The 24,751-nt window shown below is 44.8% G+C and overlaps 1 protein-coding gene and 1 pseudogene across 1 annotated transcript; one reads left to right on the top strand and one right to left on the bottom strand.

Moving 5' to 3' along the window:
* LOC124646788 overlaps positions 1-20,287 on the top strand; it is a 44,056-nt pseudogene extending 23,769 nt beyond the window's left edge.
* Positions 20,288-20,585: 298 nt separating this feature from the next.
* On the bottom strand, positions 20,586-21,086 carry LOC124646787. The gene has a single exon (XM_047186847.1). It carries the CDS (start codon positions 21,084-21,086, stop codon positions 20,586-20,588), a length of 501 nt encoding a protein of 166 aa, XP_047042803.1.
* Between the last annotated feature and the right edge of the window lie 3,665 nt (positions 21,087-24,751).

Genomic DNA, 24,751 nt, shown 5'->3' with positions numbered 1-24,751 from the left:
GTATTTCCTACATTCGTATCCGACTCAACCTGTGTCGGATACCCTCCAACTTCCTCCTCATTCCACGGATAACTCTGGTGCTGGGTCGTGGCATCTTCATTCATCTCCCCATCATAATACGTTGTGGTACTATGAGTTCCCGTATCAGACCCCCAACGCCAACCCGTGGAGTTTTCTATCGGAGTCACGGAACGCTGATTGTTCCCGGATTCCTCTCCACCCTCATATCCCCCATAGGAACTTCCCAGATAGTTCCCAGGTGTAACAGGTGTAGCTTCACGCTCAAAAGGATCTATACTGATATAGTCACCAGCTGAGTAGGCTGGTGTGTGCACCTCATTCTCCATAGGTTCCTTCCCCTTAGTCTCCTCCTTGGGTTCAGTAAACTCCTCTAGCATTGTATCAATTGCTCCCGTCAAATGACGGTTCAACTGAAAGAGTAATGATATGAAGTTGCGGCTATTGTCCATGTATTTTGCTGCTTCGGCTGGTTTGCTTTTGGCATATTTGAAATGGTTCAGCATGGGATCATCGTCCTCCTCCATATGAGGAATGTGTGTGAATTCGGAACCCATAAGCTCTTTCGTCTTATGCTCCCGAATATCGGTTATGGCTCTCATAACGGCTATATGGTAGGCTGTGTTCATAGTTCGGGCTTCCCCTGCTGGCATTACTACGCTCATTCCCAAAGATTCGGGAAGTCGTAGCCCTACCCTACACTTGGCCAATACAGTACCATCATAGTACATGTATTTCTTTACTTGAATATGGGGATCACACCCAAATTCAAGTAACATGGCTCGTAGAATATCTGCAAGTCCTCCTTCGTATTCACTCGGTATGGAATCCATCACCTTCACGTTTCGTCCGGGACGTGAACTTGCCATGTTGGCTGTAGAAATAGAAAGATTATGAGATTAGTAATAATGCATCATAATAGAGATAATAAAGAATTATCGCACTAAAAGATATGATTGTTGTATTCTCAATTGAATATACACCATATTTTTAGAGAATTCTTTACTAGTCCTATTTGACTCCTAACGTTCGGTCCCATTTACTAGGTTCCAACCTAAGGTCAAAGCTTTTGCTCGATACCAAGCTGTGGTGACCCTGCATACCACTTGCATGTTGTAGTATGCCGGTCGTTGATATAACATTCACGAAGTACCATTCCGCAAATATTACATCCCTAGAGTAGTACAACAGAACATAGCAGGGTCCATAACTCATTCACTTATTATTACAAGCATCAAACATATATTGTCTTGGAGCTCCTCTTGGGTCCTAAGAGGGATACTCCTGGGTTCGAGGCGAACCCAACTTAGCTTACAATATAAGAGTCTCATTAAATTATACATTTATTGCCTCGAGCAGCTAAATACTAAGAGTTCGGGCTGCTCGGCTACTACTACTACTACCGGATGTCTCTAGGCTTGATCTCCTCCGGAAGCCTCCCCGGATCCGTAGACGATGAGGTAGTCTACGCCTTCTATACCTCCGGAGAGGTACTGGTTCTTCATAGCCGATGATCTCGGCTCCTTCATTGTTGTCGTAGTCCTCCTCCGGACGATTCGGACAATCTAAGCATGGGATTTAAGAGTGGTATGAGTACGAGCGTACTCAACAAGTTCATTATAGATAAGAGGTGTTTAATGCACTAGCTACGATATTAGACCAGAAAGTCTAATACCAATGCAAGTTTTGGTAAACATTTCTTCAAGAGATTGCTTTTATTTCAAAGAGCTATGTCCGTCAGCCTTCACCGGTTTACTAGAACTTCATGGAGCTCCTTTCCGGCCGCGTTCGCAGTTCCTTATCCCGGAACGGGGAGTGACAGGTCACGGTTCTTTACACTCGCGAGAGGTGTGTTGCTTTACCCATAAGAGATCTTAACCTTGGTGCCAACCGGGCAGCTTTCCCGTCCACACTTCCTTCGGTGTGAGGCCCGGTATAAGGTCATAGTCAATCATATTCCTCCGCTACCTCGCACACCCACCCTTTGTTGCAAACCCCGACCCTGGGTCCTCGCCGGTCCCATTATTCCCGTAATTTCAGGGTGGACCCCGACCACGACAACAGTCTGGGATTGAACCAAACTCCTTCGCCGGTAGCTGCAACCCATCATAGACCACATTACCGTGGGGAATTAGAAGGGGATCCCCACCCACCAATTGTTCCGCAAGCGACAACCGTCTACGGTAAGCAACGACTATACCGTGGGGAATTAGAAGGGCTCCCCACCCACCAATTGCTCCGCAAGATACAACCGTCTACGGTAAGCGAATCCGTTGATGTACAAGAGGTGGAAATACGGTTGACTATTCCGTCCCACTCCGGATCTTATGGTTAACACGGGTATTACGGCACAAGAATCACTCGGCGACATTTGTTGTTTAATCCTAGATGGATACAAACCCTTGCAATGGAACCTCCACCATATCAACACAATCCATGGTTCCATTGCCCACCACATAGTCATATTCATAGTTATGAAAATAGTGGTTTTGGTTTTTATGCAATAGTGATAATCATAGTACTTTGCAAGTAATTTGATAAAAATACTCAAATGACATGAGCAAGCGATGAACTTGCTCGAACACCGCAAAGTTTTGCGGTTGGATGGTGTGGACTGACCCTTGTCCTCCGGTTCTGAAAAATAGCATCATTGTCCGATAAGGGCAATGGTTAAAGAAGCAATTATGCATGATTCCATTTTTAGGGTTTGTTCCCCCCTTCCGATGTCGTTATTATTTCATGTAAGAGGTTAATACTAAGAATAATTTGGGGATACTTGATTTAAAGTAAAATACAACCTTGAAATGTTGTCAAGGTGTTTTTAAAGTCCAAATACATTAATGGACTTATTTTTATTATTGAAAATTATATGTGTGATTTAAATGATTATTTAAATCATCAAATGAAGACTTATTCTTATTTGTCTTCAAAAATTCTCTTTGATATTTTATTTAGATAGAGAATTTTATGCTGATTAATTTTCATATTTTTACTTATTTTTTTAGAGTTGTATCTTATTTTATAAAATTCTTGGAAATTCTCATTTAAATGGGTGTTTTGGAAATGTCCAAAATACCCCTCGGGCCCACCTGTCAGGCGGCCGAGCTGGTTAGGTTGGACCAGCCCCGTGGGCTCGGTCCAACCGACCCAGTCGCTTCGTCGTCCTCCCTCACTCTCGAACCCTAATCCCCTACTCGCTCTGGCGACGCGCGCGTCGCCGCCCCCTTTGCCGAATTGTTCCGGCCGACTCCGGCCATCGCCGCCGGCGAGATGCGGCGCATCTGATCCGCCGTTCGACGGCGCTTCAGATCCACCGCGCCGATCTGTGTTTCGCCGCTTCCTCGACGCGTCCCCATCGCCTCTGCTCGCCTGCCGTGGTGTGCTGCGGCGAGTTCGTCGCCGCCGACGCTCCTGGTGCCGAGGCCGTGTGCCTCGCCGTGCCTGCGCTGGAGCCTCCGTGCTTCGGCGACCGCTTGGCTTGGCCATGGCTTGGCGCTGCCGTGGCCAGGCTGTGCCGCCGTACCGCCATGGTGACGCCGTAGTGCTCCGCTCCAGGTATGTGCGCCGCCATCCTTTTCCTTCTTCCTTCTCTACTGCTAGTTCATCCTCCTCTCCTGTTCTCTTCTCCCTTGCGTCTGGCTCGACTACTGGCCTCATTCCCCATGTGGAGATGTTGGCCGTGCCGATGCGCTGCTGCGGCTTGCTAGCTTGTGCGCCTGCTGCTATGCTGTGTGACTGTGCTGCTGCTGTGCATCTGCCATGGTTCTAGCTTGCTGTGCTGTGTTGTTCTTGCTCAATTGCTTACTGTTGCAACTCATGAACTATTGCTTATGAGCATGTTGTGGTGCTCTGTGTAATTTTTGTGACTCCTGCTGATTCTCTGTATAATATTCCTTTCCTGTATATGCCATGGATTGCCCTTGGCTTGATCATTCTGTGATGATCCTTGCCTTTGGCAAGTGCCAGTGCTCCAGATGTGCTATTATATGTGCTCTAATTCCTGGACATGCTCAATTGAGCCTAACTGTTGCATTAACAACTCCATCACTTGATGGAGTGCTTCTGGATACAATTATAAAGCTCTATTCACTTATATGTGATGCAATTGTTCAATTATATGGTTAATTTAATTATCTGGGCCTTGTGATGATACTATGCTTGGCTATAGTGATCTGTAGCAAAAGTAAGTGATGCTTTGATGATCAATTGATCATTACTTGCTTGTGAGCAAGTGTGTGCTCCTCTCTGTGACTCACTGGTGTTCACCAGTGCTGTTTGTGCTTCATACAGGCTTAACCTGGTGTGTACTGTTGTTGGCTTAAGCAACTGCTGTTGCTTGCAGTGATCCATTGGATCACTGCAAAGCCCTGGTGCTTTGATTTGTTTGTTTAGTTCACTTATCTGTATTTGCCTGAATTATACTGAAGTGGATAAGTGATGTGAGCTGCTTTGCAGTTGTGATCATCCAATTAATTGTGACAGGGCTAGATGGATGCCAACACTCAGTTGTGTACCCTAGCCCTCTACTGAATCCAAATGGATAATGATGTGTGGGTTCTTGTGCTGGCTGTGGGTTGAGGTAGCCCTGGCAGCACTGTGATGTTGTCAAGGGTAGCTCCCTTCTTCTGTGGCTTGCTCTAGTTGGTAATTGCTTGCTGGATTTGAACAACTGCTCACTGGCTTGATCCAATACTGGACTTCCAGTGGCTTTTGATGTTGAGAAATTATATAGACAAAGATTTGTCTATAGTCTGATGGCCTAGCTAGCTGTAGGTGCTTAGTGTGTGGGTTAGGCTAACTATGAATTCATTCTTGGCTGGATTCCTTTAGTTATGCACTGATTTGCATAACTGATGTTCCCATAGGATGATTACCTAGTGGTCTTACCCATATTTGCTTGCACCAACTGGCTTTGTAGCCAGATGATGACACAAACAGGGTATTCTACCCTTCTGTGCTCCTGTGATGCATTGTATGCTTATTTATGAGCAAAACTTGGTTTTGCTCGGGTTGATTTGGTTTATACCTCACTCCAGCTCCTAGATTGTTTGTTGGTGTAGAGGATTTCTTCAGTGTTGAGCTTGTGCTTGCCCTGCTCCTCCTGGCAATCTTGTGGTGCTTGATTCAGTGCTGTGGTGAGTTAGGCAGATTGAACAGCAGTGGTTGTTCTTGTGTTCTTGTGTTCTTGTGTTCTTGGTGACTTACCCAGTGAAGCCTGTCGATGGATATGGCTTAGGGTTTGCTTCTGAAAAGCTTATATTTGGTGCTCCCTTGCTCTCCCTGGTCGACAGCTTGGTCTGGCACACTTTGTGACTCACTGCTGATGTGTGTGTGTGTTGTGCTACATGCACACTCAGTGGCTTGGTGTTGAGCATGCACACATGCAGTGTGAGCTGCCTGTGTGTGTGTGTGTGCACCCGATCCTTTGAACTTGACTTGGAGAGGATCAGCTCGGCAGAGCTGTGAGCATATCCTCTCTGTTGCCATTATATTTCTAACCTGCCAAGTGGCTATGCCACTTGGCATAACTTCTTTTTGTTGTGATTATGTGCAGGGAATCAAGATGATGATCAAATGAATATGGAGGTCATCAAATCCAAGATCAAGTGAAGATGATCTTGTAGTATTTAGGATAGGATCCATCCTTGTACTTTTCTTTTTATTTTCTTTTATTTTTCAATTTCTCCAATTCTTGTAATATGTTGTAAAATTCATTTATTTCCATTATGAATATTGTAAAGACAATGTATCTTGTGTGTTAATCAATAAAGCTCAAGGTTTTCTCTAATGAGCTTGTCTTATTGTTTAAATTTATTCATAATGTGTGTTATGTATTATTTACTTAATGAATTTCCTCACCATTCAAATATTTAGGGTAATTATTTAATGTTTGAATTTGAATTTCAAATTCAACTTTGGTTTGAATTCAACCATGCCACTTAATTTAGAATTCAATCATGCAACTTAAGTTTGATGCAAACTCTCCCCTCTCTTCTCAAAACCCTAAACTAGTTAAGTGAGATGCAAGTTTGTCGCACTCTCGAAACCCTAACCCTGTAAGGTGTCGAGAGAGAAACTTGTTCCCCTTCGATGCAGTTTTTGTTTAAAAGCGCGAAATTTCCCCGTAAATTACCATGCAATGCACATCCCTTTCTAAAATCTACCCCTCGATCGTCTCTAAACCTGGGACATTACATCAATGCACCAGTGCCAGATGAACCTGTTTCAGAGCTACTTCTGTTGCCTCAACCAGATTTGACTATTGAGTTGCCAGATGAACCTGTTCTGGAGGTTATGATGAATTCTGAACCTGTTCTAGAGGTTGTGCTGAATTCCGAACCTGTTCGGAGGTTGTGCTGAATTCCGAAGCTCGGGAGGTTATGCCTATTCCGGATGTGCTCGTGGCTGATGTGCTTTTGCTCGTGCCTCGCTGATGTGCTTGTGCCCGTGGCTGATGTGCCGGATGTGCCTGTGCCGGATGTGCAAAAGATGAGGGGGCCTAGTGGTTGCGGCAAAAAGTTCGGGAGTATGAACAAACTATGCTATGGTACCGCAATGAGAAGTGGTAGGAAGAAGCAGAAGAAATAGTTTGATGTAATGGTTTTAAACTTATGTGCTATGATGTGGAAACTTATCATTTGTAATTTGAATAAATTTCAAATTTGAACCAATTTCAAATTTGAACCAAATTTGAAAGTTGACATCATTTTTTGATGTTGCAATGCTATTTGAATGTTCTGCACTAGTTTGTTATAACTTGTTAATCAATTGGAACAATTTTGTGAAGTAAACTCATTTTCATCAATTTAATGAAAGATGTGTTCAAAAACGGCCTCCGGGTGAGGGTAAATGACCCCATTTCTAAGCAACTTTTTTTTCAACCTTGTTTAAATCATCTTATGTTACTTGAGTTGTTGCTACATGACATAAGAAGACAATGTGAGCAGGTTTCATATTTTTTTGAATTTTTTTGAATTTTTTATCCTCATTTCAAATCTGGTCAAAGCTACGGTTTGACTAGCATTTGAACAAGTTCAAAACACAAATTTGAGAAATGAAGCATGGATCCTTCATACTTACACCAAAATGAACCTATTTCCAAGTTTTGGTTCCATTCCATGATTCAAAGTTCAAACCCTTCTCTGAAATCCTCGACTTCGTACGGCAGAGTTCAAGATATCACATTGTACACATGATTTTTTCGTTACAATGTATCTAGACCATGTTTATCAACTTGAGTTGTTGCTACATGACATAAGAAGACAATGTGAGCAGGTTTCATATTTTTTTGAATTTTTTTGAATTTTTTATCCTCATTTCAAATGCTGGTCAAAGCTACGGTTTGACTAGCATTTGAACAAGTTCAAAACACAAATTTGAGAAATGAAGCATGGATCCTTCTTACTTACACCAAAATGAACCTATTTCCAAGTTTTGGTTCCATTCCATGATTCAAAGTTCAAACCCTTCTCTCAAATCCTCGACTTCGTACGGCAGAGTTCAAGATATCACATTGTACACATGATTTTTTCGTTATAATGTATCTAGACCATGTTTATCAACTTGAGTTGTTGCTACATGACATAAGAAGACAATGTGAGCAGGTTTCATATTTTTTTAAATTTTTTTTGAATTTTTTATCCTCATTTCAAATCTGGTCAAAGCTACGGTTTGACTAGCATTTGAACAAGTTCAAAACACAAATTTGAGAAATGAAGCATGGATCCTTCTTACTTACACCAAAATGAACCTATTTCCAAGTTTTGGTTCCATTCCATGATTCAAAGTTCAAACCCTTCTCTCAAATCCTCGACTTCGTACGGCAGAGTTCAAGATATCACATTGTACACATGATTTTTTCGTTACAATGTATCTAGACCATGTTTATCAACTTTAGTTGTTGCTACATGACATAAGAAGACAATGTGAGCAGGTTTCATATTTTTTTGAATTTTTTTGAATTTTTTATCCTCATTTCAAATTTGCTGGCTAGCTAACCCTAACGGCAAATCTGGACCGTCGCCTAACCACGAGGACCAACCGCATTCGTCCGATCTGTGCTTCTAGAAGGATTCCGCGGGCTGGCGAGCGTGATCCGTGGGAGGACTAGTTCTCGAATCCGATTGGCCGCCATCTTGTCTCCCTTTGGGCTGAGCTCACATCCTTTTGTCCGCCGGGCCGAAACGTGTCGCCTCCTGGAGAGCCTGCGCGCCCGACCCGAGCCATCGAGCGAGAACGCCCACGTCGGCATGCATGCCCCATGCAGCGTCGCAGCAGAGCTATTGTGTTGTAGAGTGCAGCGTCCTCGTCTCAGCCTTGCCACTCCTTTTAAAGCTACACATAAAATACGGGGCCCTAAAAAATGAGGCCGGGCAGTGTGTGTCGTCTGTCATTGGCATCTAGAGGAGCAACGGTAAAACCAACGGTAACAAAACTTCTTTATTTTATTCAACAAAACTGATTTTGTTTTATCCAACTCTTTTTCATGTGTCTTTCTGAAAATACAAGCATAACATACTTAGTTTCTTGATAAACATATCATGCTTGTGTGTCATAGCCAAATCCAAACATAACATACTCATTTTGATTTATCCTACTCATTTTCGTGTGTCTTTGCCAAATACAAGAATAACATACTTAGTTTTTGAAAATCAAAATCATGCTTGTGTGTCATTGCCAAATCCAAACATAACATACTCATTTTGATTTATTCAACTCATTTTCGTGTGTCTTTGCCAAATACAAGAATAACATACTTAGTTTCTTCAAAATCAAATCATGCTTGTGTGTCATTGCCAAATCCAAACATAGCAAAACTCATTTTGATTTTTTCAACTCATTTTCGTGTGTCTTTCTCAAATACAAGAATAACATACTTAGTTTCTTCAAAATCAAATCATGCTTGTGTGTCATTGCCAAATCCAAACATAGCAAAACTCATTTTGATTTTTTCAACTCATTTTCATGTGTCTTTCTCAAATCCAAGAATAACATACTTAGTTTCTTCAAAATCAAATCATGCTTGTGTGTCATTGCCAAATCCAAACATAGCAAAACTCATTTTGATTTTTTCAACACATTTTCATGTGTCTTTCTCAAATCCAAGCATAACAAAACTCATTTTCTTTTATTCAACTCATTTTTCGTGTGTGTTTGCCAAATACAAGCATAACATAGTTTCTTTAAATCAACTCATTTTCGTGTCTATTTTACAAACTCATTTTATTTTAGTCGATTCATTTTCTTAATACTCTACTTTAAGTTCAAACGGTCATGTACAAACATACACAAGCAAATCAGAAGGGCCTCTTTTTTCAGCCCTGCCGCGTAGTACCGGAGCTATTTATTGCGTCTCAGGCCCGTGTCGCAGTGCGGGGGGCGGCATGCTCTCTTTTCAGCCATGGAGCAGCACACATTGGCGGGCGGGCAGTGCAGACGTGCCATCGTTTCAGGAAACACGGGCATGCAAACGAACACGGGTCATGCTCATCCATTTAAGGGCCCTGCCCCCTTTTTAATTTTCTCACACGCCCCCTCCCCTTCTCCTTCTCTTTCACACGATACCCCCGTCCACTCCCATTCTTCCTCTGACTATTTAAGGGCACCCATCCCCTTCCTCTTCACCACTCACCACTACTCTCCTTCTCTCAAGCCGCAACCGTCCCATCTGTGCCCTAGCCACCATCACCAAGCCCATGGCGTTCACCCACCCAACCTACCGTATCCCTGCGACCGTCCCAGAGCGCGAGTACCCGGCGGGAGTGATTGTGGAGAACCAACTCCGTGTGTGGACCATTTCTAGGTGGAGGACTGGTAGGGAACTTGCGGAGGTCTTCCTCTCGCAAGGCTACCACCACCTCAACCGCCCTCGCGGCGCGCCGCCCATGTTCCACCTCGACGCGTACTTCGACGGGGGAACGGTGAACTCCGGATCGGCCTCACCGTCCGCTTCGTCAACCCCCACGACGCTTTCTTCCTTCTTGGGAAGGTGTTTTGGTGTGGATGCGAGTTCATCGCATTCACAACCTACAACATCTTCACCAACTTCCGTGCGATCTTCCCCTCTCTCGGAAACATGCACTCCCTTCCCTACAACTTCCACTACCCGCCCACCATCGCCATCGAGGAGGAGGAGGAGTGACCACCGGAGGAGCCAAGCCAAGGAGGACCAAGCCAAGGAGGAGCCAAGGATGACGAGGTCGCGTCATCTTTTATTGTTTTCTAGTTTTTATTATCTATTGTCGTTCTGTGTGTTTTTTATCGTGTGAGTTTGTATCGTGTGAGTTTGTATCGTGTGCTTGCTTGGGCATATATGCCCCACTTTATGTATTCTATTTAATTTCCATGTTTTATGAGTATTTCTATTTAATTTCCATGTGGTCAAACATTTATGCATTTGGTAAAACGAAGTGCATCACATTGCTCAATCCTAACCCTTAAACATATGAAACTGAGAAAAGAGTGATATGAAATGAAAAACCCAGGTCATGCTTTACATTTAACTTAACAGGCCGGGCCACAGGGCTAGGTCTCAATCCTAACCCTTTTTTTTCGTTTACAGACGCAGCCCGCTTTACATTTAGCTTAACAGGCCGGGCCAGGCCCAGGCCGCTTCTCTTTTCCTCCACTTCTTTTCATCTATTTCTTTTTTACTTTTTTCTTTTGCTTCTCATTTTCTGTCCTCAAATTTGAATGTTACTCATTTTATTTACAAAACTTTATACTACAATTTGCTCATTGCCTTATATTGAAGGCTACATGACAATGCACTTTGTTCTTCTATCACAAAAACAGTGCACGTTGAACGGTAATTAACATTGCACAAAAACTAAATTGCAATTCATTCTTGACGGTCATCTAGATGGAAATCAAACAAGACCATGTGCCATGTCATTCATATCTAACTGCATCGTCTATCGACTAATGATCAGCACATAAGCAATCCCAAGAGCAATTACACAAAGATAAAAGAATGCAGCCATCATATTATCCTGCTTCTTCAGAACCACGAGTTTCTTTATCTGCTTGTGCATCCGCTTCAGCTCATTCAACTCAGCTGCCTTGAATTCTTCCCCATTCCCAACAGTTGAAGCAAGCCCGCCGGTGGTGGGAGCTACGGATTTGTCCAACATCAGCCCTGGGGATGCGCCTTGACCTTGAATCCTATCGATGTACTCGTCCAACCACTCAAAATGCTTGCAACTGCGTAGATCCCGAAACCAATTCCCAAATCGAACGATGAACCCTAATTCCCAAATCGGAAATATGAACCCTAATTCCCAAATCGGCTCAAAAAGCAGAAATTGGACACACCAAAATGAAATTGGGAGAGGTATAACCAAGATCTGACCTTCCCCAGCTCTGGCTTGCTGTCGCACTTGACATACTCGCGCCCAAGATTGCCGTGCGTGTCGGACATGGTGACACGCCGCTTCAGGGGTGCGGTACGGGGGCAATCCGGGCACCTCGTCATCGGCACTGGACCATACTGCGGCCAGCGGGATTGGGAGGATGAAGCGCTCGACATCTGCCGCCGCGATTTGTCGCCGGAGCCCGAGAAGAAGAGGGGAGAGGGGTGGAAGGTGCGGGCAACGGTCGGAATGGTGGCGTTGGATGGCTCCGGGGAGTGGCGGCTCTGTTTTCAGTTGTTAGTTGTGGGTCCCACGTCGTGACGTGGACAACTGGTGGATCCCGCGCTTGAGGCCCCTCGGCTGATGTGTATAAGTTGTGGGACCCGCGAGGATCACATAATACTACCACTAACCTGTGTCTGGGCCGACTGTCGCACATAGGCTATTTGGGCCATCTCAGCTGTCGCATGAGAGCTATATCCACCAACAACGTCGCATTCTGGACGCGTTTCTTCAACGACGTCGCATAGGAGCTATTTGCCCGAGCCCGTGACGTCCGCACCGGCGAATTTCTGAGAATCCTCAGGTCCTGCGATGCCGACGCTGACCTCGGCAAATATCTCCGGCACTTTGCCAGTGAGATGGACGAGGATGTAGTTCTCAAAGTCCTCCAGAAGCAGATGTCCAACTGGCAGGTGGCGTTGCCGTTCTTCACCTGGGCGGCTGGGTTGCCCCTGTACGCCCACGGCCCGAGGACCTACGCCGAGATGCTCGACATCCTTGGGCGGATGAAGAAGGTCAGGCTAATGAGGCAGCTGTTCGACGAGACCCCTGAAGAGCGCCGCAGGTCTGTCGTGACGAACGGGATGTTTGCTGTCCTGTTGAACCGGTATGCGGTGGCGCACAAGGTGCAGGAGGCGATCAAGAATTCAAGATGTTCTACAGGGGAAAGGAGTATGGGTTTGAGGTCGACTCGGTGGGATTCCAGATACTCCTAATGTCACTGTGTCGGTATAAACACACCGAGGAGGCCGAGGCCCTCTTTCTGCAGAACCAAGATGAGTTCCTTCCTGTCATAAAGAGCTGGAACATCATTCTCAACGGCTGGTGTGTCAAGGGAAGCCTCCCAGATGCTAAAAGGGTTTGGAACCAGATCATTGCGTCTAAGCTCAAGCCGGACCTGTTCACCTATGGTACATTTATAAATTCACTGACCAAAGCTGGCAGACTTAGCACGGCGGTGAAACTGTTTATGAGCATGTGGGAGAAAGAAATCACTCCCGACGTGGCGATCTGCAACTGTATCATTGATCAGTTGTGCTTCAAGAAAAACATTCCAGAAGCAATCGAGATTTTTCGCGAGATGAATGACCGTGGTTGTCAAGCAGATGTGGCTACCAACAACACTTTGGTAAAACACTTCTCTAAGCTAAGGCGCACAGAAAAAGTTTATGAGCTTTTGGATGATATGGAGAAGAAAGGGATGCTCTCCAAACAATATGACATACACCTACATTCTGAAGACAACTGAGAGGCCGTGAGATGTTATTAATTTGGTTCAGAGGATGGAGGATTCAGTCTGTAAGTTGGATTCTGACATATATAACTTAATATTGAACCTTTATGTCAGTATGAAATATGAGAATGGGGTACAACAAATATGGGAGGAGATGGAGATGAATGGATCAGGTCCAGATCAGCGATCATTTACTATTATGGTCTATGGACTTCATTCCCAGGGCAAGCTGGACCAGACATTGCAATATTATACGACAATGAAGTCGGGAGGTATTGGTGAAAGCAATACATATGAAGAAAGATGGGCCCGACAAAGAAGATCGATCTCCAAGTGGGATTAGGAAGAATCTAAAACCGTATCGGGACTATTCCATGTTTATAAATATTTCACCGGCATTTCTGATTCGGCAGTCCTAGCAGAAGGTGCTGGGAACTTGGGTTTACAATTCAACCTGATGAATCTTCCTCTCAACATCTTGATGTAAGTTAACACCTTCATCCCTTGTATGGTACTTGTTTGTCTTACATGTACATAAATTGCGTTAAGGTTAAGTTTCAGTTCGGGTAGCTGTATATCTCTGAAAGTCTATTGTTGCACTGGTCATTTCTCGAAATTTTGACTTAAAGGACCACTTGCCCCAATAAATTGTCAAAAAAACCACTTACGAATGAAATTGCCAAAAAAGACCACCGTATAGTGGCGGCAGGGCTTGCCAGGCAACACATGGCACTTGCCGCCGTAGCCTATGGCGGCAGGTCCTGCCACCGTACCATGTGGCGGCACGTTAGAGCATCTCCAGTCGCGTCCCCCAAAGCAATTTGGGGTGCGCCGGACCAAAAAACGGTTCCAGCCGCGTCCTCCAAAGCCCAATTTTGTCCGGCGCGCCCCGATACGGTGTCCGGCGCCCCGAGCCCGTCCCCGTCCCACAGGGGACGCACCGGGGACGATGGACACACCGAAAAGCGAGGCGGGGAGTGGCGGGGCTGACCCGTCAGCGGCACAATAAATTTTAACCTAACCGTCGCCTACCTCGCGACGGAAGTTATTGGCGCGCAGCGACGGTGCAGTTCCCGCAGCGACGGTGCAGTTCCCGCAGAGGCGCAGCGACGTGTCTCGTCGTGCCTAGCTCTGCGTGCCGGCGTTAATAAGCGCCACCGCTCCCCCGCCTCCCTCCGGCCTATAAAAAGGGCCGCCTCTTATCGTCCCTCTCACACACAAACCCTAGCGCCTCTCTCCCCAACCCTAGCCGCCACCATCTCAACAAGAGTCGACGCCATGTCTGGTAGAGGCGGAGGCCGAGCTCGCGGCCGTGGTCGTGGCCGCGGCAGAGCTGCACGCTCGCCGTCGCCTGCCACGCCGTCGTCTTCATCGTCGGAGATGGACGTGGAGCCGGGCGTGCTGTTCGAGTTCGTCCTCGTCCTCAAGGACGACCCACGCGGCATCCAGAGGCTGCCGGGCTGTCAGTGTACATGTATGCAGAACGGTTGTTGTTATTGTATGTACGTAGCACCGACTAGTACTGCAAGAAAGTTTGTCGACGTACTTTTTTATGGGAAAGTTTGTTGATCTGAGTTACTCCTGAGTTAGTCATGTAGCAGAGCCTGCCATCCTTCCATGTCACCCTGCCGCCGGCAGCTAAGGCGGCATGGCGCACATCTTCCATAGCTGCGTAACGGCGATGCTGCTTAGACTAACGTGCCGCCACATGCTGCGGTGGTAGGACATGCTGCCACGGACTCCGGCGGCCACGTGTCGCTGCCGTCACTATGAGGTGGTATTTTTTAGCAATTTCGTTCGTAGGTGGTCTTTTTTGACAATTCGTTGGGGCAGGTGGTTCTTTACGTCAAAATTCCGCATTTCTCTAGATCAAGCTGTCCAAAATCCTTCTGTTCTGCGGAAACAATGCTGGTGCCATATTCTGTCTGTTCCCACTGTCTGAAGACTAGGTCGAGATGCAGTTTGCTGCCAATCATTTCATATTGTCTTAAAATACTACTAGACCATAAAAGCGCGCGTTGCTGCGACCGTCCATCTTGAGAAAATTATGATAAAGATATTTAGAAAAGTTTAGATGATGCAAATATTAAGAGAAAACAATATTTGAGTTATAATTTCTCATATAGGCGTGACATATCATTCATAAAGTACATTTGTAAACCAAAGTTATTCATACATGCCACTCTAGAAAACAAACCTCCAAACTAACTTCTAACATAACTGTTTTTGTTATGATGCATATACAACACATTATTGTCTACAGAGAATGAACCCCAACATAACTGTTCAAAGAAACACCACAATAATCATAATGAAACATTGTAAGTATACATGAGAAAGTACATTCGTAGGGTGAAAAGTTCAAAACTACTTGAGGCTGTCCATTTAGTTTTCTATCATCCGCCTTGAAGAACGAAGCCTCATCACTCCAACATAGCCTTTATTATTTGCGAACATATTCAGTTAGGGCATGGGGATAATTTCATGTATAAAAAGAATTGTACTGCTGGGCTAGCTTCAATTCTTGGTACTGCAAAAGCACAGAGTATCATGAAGTTACTATTCTAACACCTAACTTTACTAACATCATCCGGAATGCACACTTTCGTGTCTTAACAGCAAACCTGAAGGATAAAATTAGTAAGAAAACATCAAGAATCTTGACAGTGGCAGCAGTTAGTCGGCGACTTGTAGTAGCGGGCACACTTTTTAAAAGAAGTAGAAAATAAGCACTGAACTGAACGCCTAGTTTTCCTATGGCATTCAACTAATCATTCCCTTCTGAAATCCTAATACTGCACTTTATATGATTTGATCAGAACATTTGCCTATTTTGAGCTAATAGTTTTTGTATGACATGTAGTTAGATTTTGCTGCTCCTGCTGCAACATTCCTACAACATCAGAGCAAATAAAATTTGTCCGTTCATATTCATAGTGATTCTGACCCAATGTCTTTATGATGGGGCAGCATTTGCTGTTGAGTGCAACTCTGTTCCATCAGCCATCAGTCAGAGGTACTAATAGATTCACAATATGTCATGGCGTACAAAGAAATCAACTACACAAAGCTACTTACTGATGAGTGCATTCAATGAAATAATGATCAGCCGAACTACTTATTATGTGTGCATTCAACTAATAATTGGTTAGTAAAAACTACTTACCCTTTACCTTTCCAGTAGTTTCCTCGACAATCAAAAACAATATAATACAGCAAGTGAGGGTAGAAACTTCCATGGAAAACTGGGCGCATAATTATGAGTGCGCCACTATACAGTAAATGACTTCTACCGAGGAAAACTCAGTCTTTTTTATTGTTCTGCCAAACAGCAGTATTTACGAACAAAAAATAAATGAGAGAAGAGAAAATCCACCTGAGCATCTAGTTCCCCACCACCACCACCACCACCACCGCACACACACACCATCTATTTTTATGTTGAAGATAGCATGATCCATATTTTCCGATAGCATGAAGTGGGAAATATTAGAAACGAAGGAAATATATACCTTTCCGATGTTTGTTCACACTTCACAGTTGTCATCAAGAAGGCCCTAAAGTTTTTATCATCATATACTTGAATACTTCCAAGATGGTTAGACAAAAATACATACATGATGGCCAAATTCTCTCCTTGGACAAATGGACATCTTGAACAGTTCCCGTAAACCCCAGAAGTTAATATTCCTATTCTCTGGGTTCAGAACCTTCTATGGTGATGGTTTTCCCTGTTTTGCACTTTTGCTTGCCTATTTCGCAAAGATGCATATACAATTATAACAGGCGATCACCTACCGCACGACTGGCAGATTTTTTCAAATTACAGACTTGGAAGGAAACAATTGGAACATAAACAAATAGATCCAACATTCTACAAAAATATATTATATCTTAAACAAATTCTGAAAATAAAGATATGTGCATTTAGCTCAATTGAATTATTACTCAAAATAAATTCATGACAATATGCTCGATTTCATGTTAGGAAACCATGAATATGAGATATAATTTAGGGTAGGCCAAGCAGAGTAGAAGGATAGTACCTTGGTCAGCAGCCATTCAAAAAACATGAACAAATCTATGTATCTTCCTATTGGAAAGCAATTTCAGTGATGAATACTGGTAAACTAACTTCTTGCATATGTTAGCTATAACTTATTTCTGTGAAGCCAAAGAAATAGATTTGTATTTTAGAAAAAAAAACCACAGGTCATTTTAAACTGATTTTCCTGAGAAGCAAAGTTATGAAATTCATATATATATCCAGAAACTAAATATGCAAAACAAGCAAATCTTAAGAAAAATAAACATGGGAAGTTTACTGTAGTTTTGTTCTAGTTAGTAATGTGAGTTTACTCACAAAGTTGACATCCTTGGACATAAAACCTTCTCTGTTTAACTTGTACTATTTGCATGGTTATTTGCTGCAGCAAGTTTCACTGGACCAGAATATGTACCATTTAGACTGATCCAGTTTTGCTATATGGAGCTTTAGAATTTCCTATTCATAGATAAGTCACAGGTTCAGTCGGGTCTAACACTATCAGCCCACCAAATCTCGGAGGGGAACATACACTGAAAACAGAAAAAACATAAATGATCGACTGAAGTGCAATGTGAAGTTGAGAACTGCCACTGTTTTGCTTCAAATTGCACTTGAAATTTGCTATTCCCATGTTTAGTCGCATAGCTTCAAAGACAATGACATCACATGTTTATTTCTATGTTCAGTCTCATGTTATCTCTACTATATTAAATGGCTAGAGTATAGTATTACGACCTGATGTAGAAGTAGCAGCAGGTGGTCAATTCTCCCGGGAGTGTGCACCTGTTTGATGGACTGAAGATGAGAGTGCAGAGCAGTGTCGTTTGTACAATGGGCTCATCAGGCAAATAATTAATTAAAGTTTAGACTTACGTTAATATTAATTAATAGCTATTGGAATTAAGAAACAGTAATATATATCCAAATCACAACTTTCTCTCCATCAATTTTAGGCTTAGCAATAATGATCATGTTCTGATAATCTGAGAACCCAAATCATCTAGGCTATCATGACACACCGGAAATTCGACCATATAGTACATGGTTTTAATCTTCAAATCATGGATAACTGGAACAACAGGTTTGAGCGGTACTGTCTGCTGGTTACTTCTGTACACATTCTATAGCGTCCTATATATTAATTGCTCGAGCAGAAATGAGACAAAAAAAAAAACTCGAGCACAACTGAGACAAAAAAAAATCAAGATCGTCTAATTTTTTCGTACAAAGAAAAAATAATACAAGTAATAGATGAAGCAGATCCAGTCAATATAGCATGGAGGGTATTGTAATATGACGTGCTCACCTAGTCACCATCTAAACAGAGCAGAGCAGAACTATAGCCCCCATCTCCTTGCTTAGCTCGGTAGTACCATCTTGCCGACGCTGACGTACTGGCGAGCACACAAAATGAGAGGGCATCCCACTGCATTCCCATCCATGAGGCGTCGCTAAACGCAAAACCGCTTGCCTGCGCTTGCTTGTCGGATTGACCTCAACGGTAGCTCTGAGGCACTTTGAGGTCGGCACCTAAATAGCACCCTGATGTTTTCCCTTAGCCTGATGACCCCATTGTACAAACGACACTGCTCTGCACTCTCATCTTCAATCCATCAAACAGGTACACACTCCTTGAAAGAATTGACCACCTGCTGCTACTTCTACATCAGGTCTTAATACTATATTAGAGAAAAGATTTTATATCCATGCTTCAGAAAGATTTATATGATTGTGGGTGTACCTAGGAATTGGAAGGCAGCACGCAAGTCGCGGTTGTGAGCCCCTTCAGCCAAGGGAATTGATGAGGTAATCGTCATCTTGACCACTGAATCATTGATTGAACAAGGAATCTTTAAATCATTACCAATAGATAGGAAAACTCAAGAGATACGTGTGCATGAATCTAAAAAAACACCTCCAAGAAGTTGCAGAGAGTCTTGCCTTCTCCTCCTGCAATTGCAACATATTTCTCCTTCACCGTCTATTCTTTACCACTTGCTCATTGGTTAGCACTGATTCCTTACCTGACACTGAGACAAATTCATAACAACAAATCCTGCCACTCTCGGTTAATTGCTACAGACTAATCGTACCTTTCAGATGCTGACGCATTCGCGTCGCCATTGTTTTGACGAAGTAGCAACTTGAGCTTGAGTGGTCGGCGACTCGGCGGACTCCACATCAACTTCCGAAGGATGCTCTTGCTGTTCTGAGATAGTAGACGGCGGACGTGTCGAAGAAGATGATGCCACGGCAGAAGATCTGCGTGATGAAGAAGACGCCGAGTGTCCATGCCGGTCGGGTGTTGGAAAATTCGATTCATCACGAGCTGCCGGTTTATGATATGACGGGGGAAGTGCTCGAGGCGGCGCCGCCGTGCTGGAAAAGGGAAGAGTCAGATGCACATCCACGACGGGCGGCGGAGCGCCCGCGCGTAGGCGGATGCAAGGAGCATCAGAGGACAGGCCGTCAATGGAGGCGGCAAGCGGAGCCTGGAGGGCAGCGCATCGATCGTGGTAGCAAGGGAACGTCAGAGGGCAGCGAGCTTTGAGGGAATCGAAGCCAGCGTGGGCGGGCGAGGCCGGCGGCAGCGCACCTCCGCCCTAAAGTCGCTGGAGGAGAGAGATCGGGAGGGTAGTTGCGTCCTCTCAGGGACGAGCAGAGACAGACGAAAGGTCGGAAGGGCCTGAGGTTCGAAACCCAAAACACATGGCCCGTTAAACCATTTTGGGGCCCAAGTATTGTGGTGCGGCCTAGCACAATTTTGGGAGTAGCAGCCCTAGAACGAAAACAGGCCTACATAACGAAAAAGCCTTTTTGACGGGTTCAGGAATGCTAAGTTGCTAATTAGTTTTTGGACCATTAGATTGTCCGATCCAATGGCTTAGAACGTCCGAACGCTATGGTGAGGTCCTGCTGGTTCCATCTTACTGTTATATATAGATAATATCAATGTTAGATATCCTGAAACTAACATTTTTCACTCCTTATGCTCAATCAGGTCACTTTCTACTACCAACCTGCTCCATTGTAATATGAAAGCCATCGATACATCTACAGGTATTGATAGTCGCATTGTGAACTTGTCCTCAGTCGCTCACCTCCATACATATCCAAAGGGGTTCAGTTTGATGAACTCAATGACAAGAAAGTGTTTGCCTGTTATGTAGGGGTCAACCCTCAGCTGAAGGAAGTGATGGGCAAATCAAATGCTTTGCCAACTGCAACGGGGAGAAGACGAGCAAACTGGCAAAGAGTGACGCCTTGGAAAAGCAGCTATGTGAACTCAGCGAAGAGCTCATCAAGAGCTGGAAGCAGGCCCGGGAAAGGGCGTCTGTTTCGGAATATTGTTGAGCTTGTCATACAGATGATTGGTTTGGTTGTATGTAGCAGCAACAAGTATGATGACGATGGTGAAAACCAATATCAGTTGTTCACGAATAAATGTTTGTGCTTTGTTTGGGTCGTGTTAAAGATCAGCCAGCGTCCTTGTTAGTATGATCCTTTAAATTGGTCTATCATCTTAATTTCAGAGCTATTTTGCCTGAATCTTTTTTCAGTGCCACATACATTCAGAAATATCTGTCTCTGCTCTATTGACGGTGAAAACATTCAAAAACTGGAAAGTACTTATGGAGTTATCTGCCATAGCCTACACCTGTCCTACTTGGCCATCGCTGACCTCCTCCTCATCGTCCTCCCAGACGCCGACTGCGGTAGTGAACCCGACGGCGCTGGCGACGACCACAACGGCGAACACGAGCGGGACGACCACATCAGGGACGGTACGGCCAAACATGCTGGCCGGCACGCACACGCCATCCCACGGCGGCCCGTCTAGCGGCAGCCCGATGCTCCCGCCGTTGAAGCCGCTGCCAGTGCAGGCCCTGCTGAGCGGCGTCCCCGGCGCGACTGCCCAAACGTAGGCGAGCTCCGGCGCGAGCGCCGTCACGGCCACAGACATGGCAGCGACCGCGGTCCACGTGGCCGCGTAGAGCAGCAGCGGGCGGCGGGCCAGGAGGCCGTCGAGCGAGGGGAAGGTGGAGGCCATTGTTGGTACTTGGTCGCCGCATGAGGGTGATGTATATATGCTGTGCACTGAGTGCCGTGCAGGGTGTAGTTGTTGGAGAGCAGAGCAGGTGACCCTCGCCATTGTCAAGCTTGAACTACAGCTACTCCGCTCAAGCTCAGCTGCTCCTCTACTCTTAGGCTAAGCATCCACATAGTAAGTATATAACTGAAAGTACAAAGACGAAAGAGGAAAGCTACTCCGTAAATACATTTATTTGATCGGTAGTTATACAACAGGAGGATCTAGCTAAACTCTTGCTAGCTGGCGATCAAAGGGCTAGTGAATCTAAGTTCCATGATCATTAAGGAACCAGTACAAACATCGTAACAAATCCACGGACACTAACATTACACTAGGTCTAGTACAAGGCAAAAGCAAAAGCAGGACACACCCTAGCGTTTCCTCTTGTGTGACTGACACTACAAAAGGGAAATGGAAGAAGACTAAGAGTGATCTGCATTTCATACATCATTTGCGTTTTTTTCTCTCGAGCTGGAGTGGAATATATGTAGCACCACTGCAGTCGAATTGAGATGACCAAAACCAATCAGCCAGAAAAAGTATGTACTATGAGGAACCAAAACAGGATCGGGTTGGTGCAATTTTATGTCTTTTTTTCTTGGCTCGTTACCCTTTTGCCTTCTTGAGTGCCATGCCTTCGTAGTCTTTTTGACCTGCCCTTTTTATTTGTTTTTTTTTCATTTCCAAAAGGGAAGAAGACACAGCCTCAGCATCGAAGAGATGCATGCTCTTTATTAAATTATTGAAAAAGTCTGGTAATTAGCATATATAAAAAATCCGAAACCACGCAACATCTACAAACCGAGACAATAGGTGAAGATCATGCCGACAAGGCGTTATGTCCTGAAAACACAAAACCACCCCACCAACTAGGAATCTGGAATATTGCATACCCCGAGACACCCTCTAGACGAAACAATAGCACTCATCAGATGTTGCAGACTCTTAGAGAGCACCCTGCACACGCTACAGAAGTTGTCACCACCATCAAAACCGCCAAGCAATTTTTAGGGCAAATATCGGCATAGTCTTCACCAGTTCTGTCGTTGACGCGTCCACGATGCCAGTCAGCGCCCCGCCCCTATGTGATTCCATCATGATACGTCTGTCACTAGGTACTCACTTTTCGCCACGTCGTTAGATCCATTGTTGTCGAAGTGGTAATTGCAACAGTGCTCCACCTCTTGCTTCCTCCATCCAACACCTACTCCAAAAATGACGCCCATGAGAGGGAGAGCGACACTGAAGGTGTCGTCATCATTCGATACAGGAGACCAAGATCTAGGGTTTCCCTCGGAGCAGCCCAAGCGAGTCGACGATGACTGCAACAACAATGCCTTCAACAAGGCAACGACACATAGATGTTGCGATCGACCGTTATAGCTCATTTTCACCAGAAGCCACGCTCAGTCTACTCGCCCAGATCGAGCCCGCGGTCTTGCCGCTGCACATAATATGGGTGTTGCTCCCGAGACGATGAATGCAACAACCCTTTCCATCCACCACCCTTGCCACCCAAAGAACGGAGGCCACAACCGCCGCAGCCTAGAGTGCATACCACCGTTGCCCCTATGTGCCTCTGCCCGCTGGAGACCCAGCGGTTGCACCATGCCGGTGAGCCACCACGTCGTGGCACCAAACAGACGCGGCACAATGAAGCACGGAGGCCTCATCTCGGACCGATCCCTCGCACTAGGGGACGAGGACACCCCGCCGCCACTGGTGATGACCAGGCTTTGCCCGGTCGCGCCCTCTGGCGACAACGAGGGAGGGGGAGGGGTGCGTATGAGGGGTACCGTGGCACGACTAGGGTTTCCCTCCCGCCGCCACTCGGGAGGACGGCGAGAGAGACAAGAGCCTATGTTTCTCAATCTGGCGGGAACAGAGCTACGTCGTATCCCTATTTTTTAGGAAGCAAAAGCCAGCGCACGGCGTGCAGGATTTAATGCCGTTCGATGGTTCCATATGGCCTGGTCGCACCGATAGTCGCATGAGACGGGCACATGCAAGAAGTACAACCGATCTTTCTCGATCCGACGGTAAAAAAACGTCTGCCATGTTTGTTAATTTTCAGGACGCCCTGAAAAAAAATTTGTCAAAAAACTTAACCCCAAATTTCGTGCACCTCCCTTTCCCGGCGCTGCCATCTTGACCGCTTTCGGCTGAAAGCTCTTTGGCCGCCTCGAGTCGGCCGCACTGGCGCTACATATACACACGCACACTGGCCTACTCACCAAACCAAAATTGCTTTGTAGTAGAAAAGAGCATCACAAGGAGATCAAAGGCAGATTATTATACCACCGGGACCCAAACAGTGGCGACCAAAAATATGTGCACCTACAGGTCCTGTGTTCTCACATGCACCTCGAGAATAAATAAAGTGATTGCTTCCCAAAAGGACATACGAAAGGTTGGTGATGGGAAAACGGAAGCTGAATAAATCGGAGCAGGCCAGTGCTAATCGGTACTTTGTTGACTAATCATGCCTCCGTGGATCCATCGCTCGATAACAACCGAGAAAAGATTATCGACAAATTATTTTCTGATTTGTGTACGTGTGGTTGTAGTTGAATGCACCGTTTGTTGGGATGCATGTATCAACAAAATCAAACTAATATTACTGTACCTCCCATTCCAAGAGTTAATATGGAACCCGGCTACCCACCCATTGCCCGACCATGAGACTATCCAAGGAATGGGAGCAACACTTGCTGAAATTTACACAAGCAAATTAATAAACATAAACTTCTTCAAGTTTGTTCATCACACAATCTTGGGGTTTGTGGATTAAGAATTAGGGTATGGGCTTGTGTATAAGGTTTAGGGTCACTTCCACACAAGCGACACGACTATACGAGTATCTAATTGTGTACCCATACTCAACCAGTCACACAACCGATACCAAGATTCATGGATAAAATTGACATCCTCACGGTCTGAATTACTACTTCTTTTTGTAGATTCTACATAATATGAGGATCTTTATCGAAAAAAACATAATATGAGGATAGTGGACCCTAGAGGTTCAAACGTTGTAGCGGCTTAACTGTCATCCTTTTTTATTTTACAATGATACACTTGTTAGGTGTATCCTTGAAAAAATATCAAAGGGACCAAAGAGTCAATTAGCCCTCTTCTTCTAAGAAAAACCTCACACAGTCCTCTATAGTTCCTTTTACTTGCTGCACTGATAAAGATAGGTATTCGTCCAACACTTCACATGCATATATGCATGGCCTCCATGGCCGGATAGTTAAGCATGGGGAGAATGGCACGATGGGAGAAGCCATTTCGAGCGTGACACGATGAAGGATTCGTTTCACCCACCATATATGTCACATCTTCTTCTTCCTATATGGACAAACGCATTGTTGAGACGTCTCAACATGGTACTAGTACCGAGAATAGCCTAGGTCAATCGGTTTCATTTTCTTTTCTAGAGTAGGTCAATCAACTTGTGTGACACTATTCAACATGCCACTTATAAAGGGCACAATAATGCATGAGATCATCTCTATCAGCGTGGGGAATGGCCGAATGGACACTCTCGTGACCAAGTCGTTTGATCAATGTCCGAAGGGCTAGCATGCATTTGTTTTACCATGCATTTGAAATCAGACTTTTCTTTAAGGGTGAAAACTCAACATCTTTGATCGGACAACGATAATATTTACGTAAAGTTTTTTGGCTCGTTATTTTTGGAGAAGGGTGTTGTCGTTGCCTAT

This window comes from Lolium rigidum, chromosome 4, assembly GCF_022539505.1.
Source record: "Lolium rigidum isolate FL_2022 chromosome 4, APGP_CSIRO_Lrig_0.1, whole genome shotgun sequence".
Classification (NCBI taxonomy): Eukaryota; Viridiplantae; Streptophyta; class Magnoliopsida; order Poales; family Poaceae; genus Lolium; species Lolium rigidum.
The sequence above is the reverse complement of the archived record's forward strand: the minus strand, read 5'-3'. Positions and strand labels throughout refer to the sequence as shown.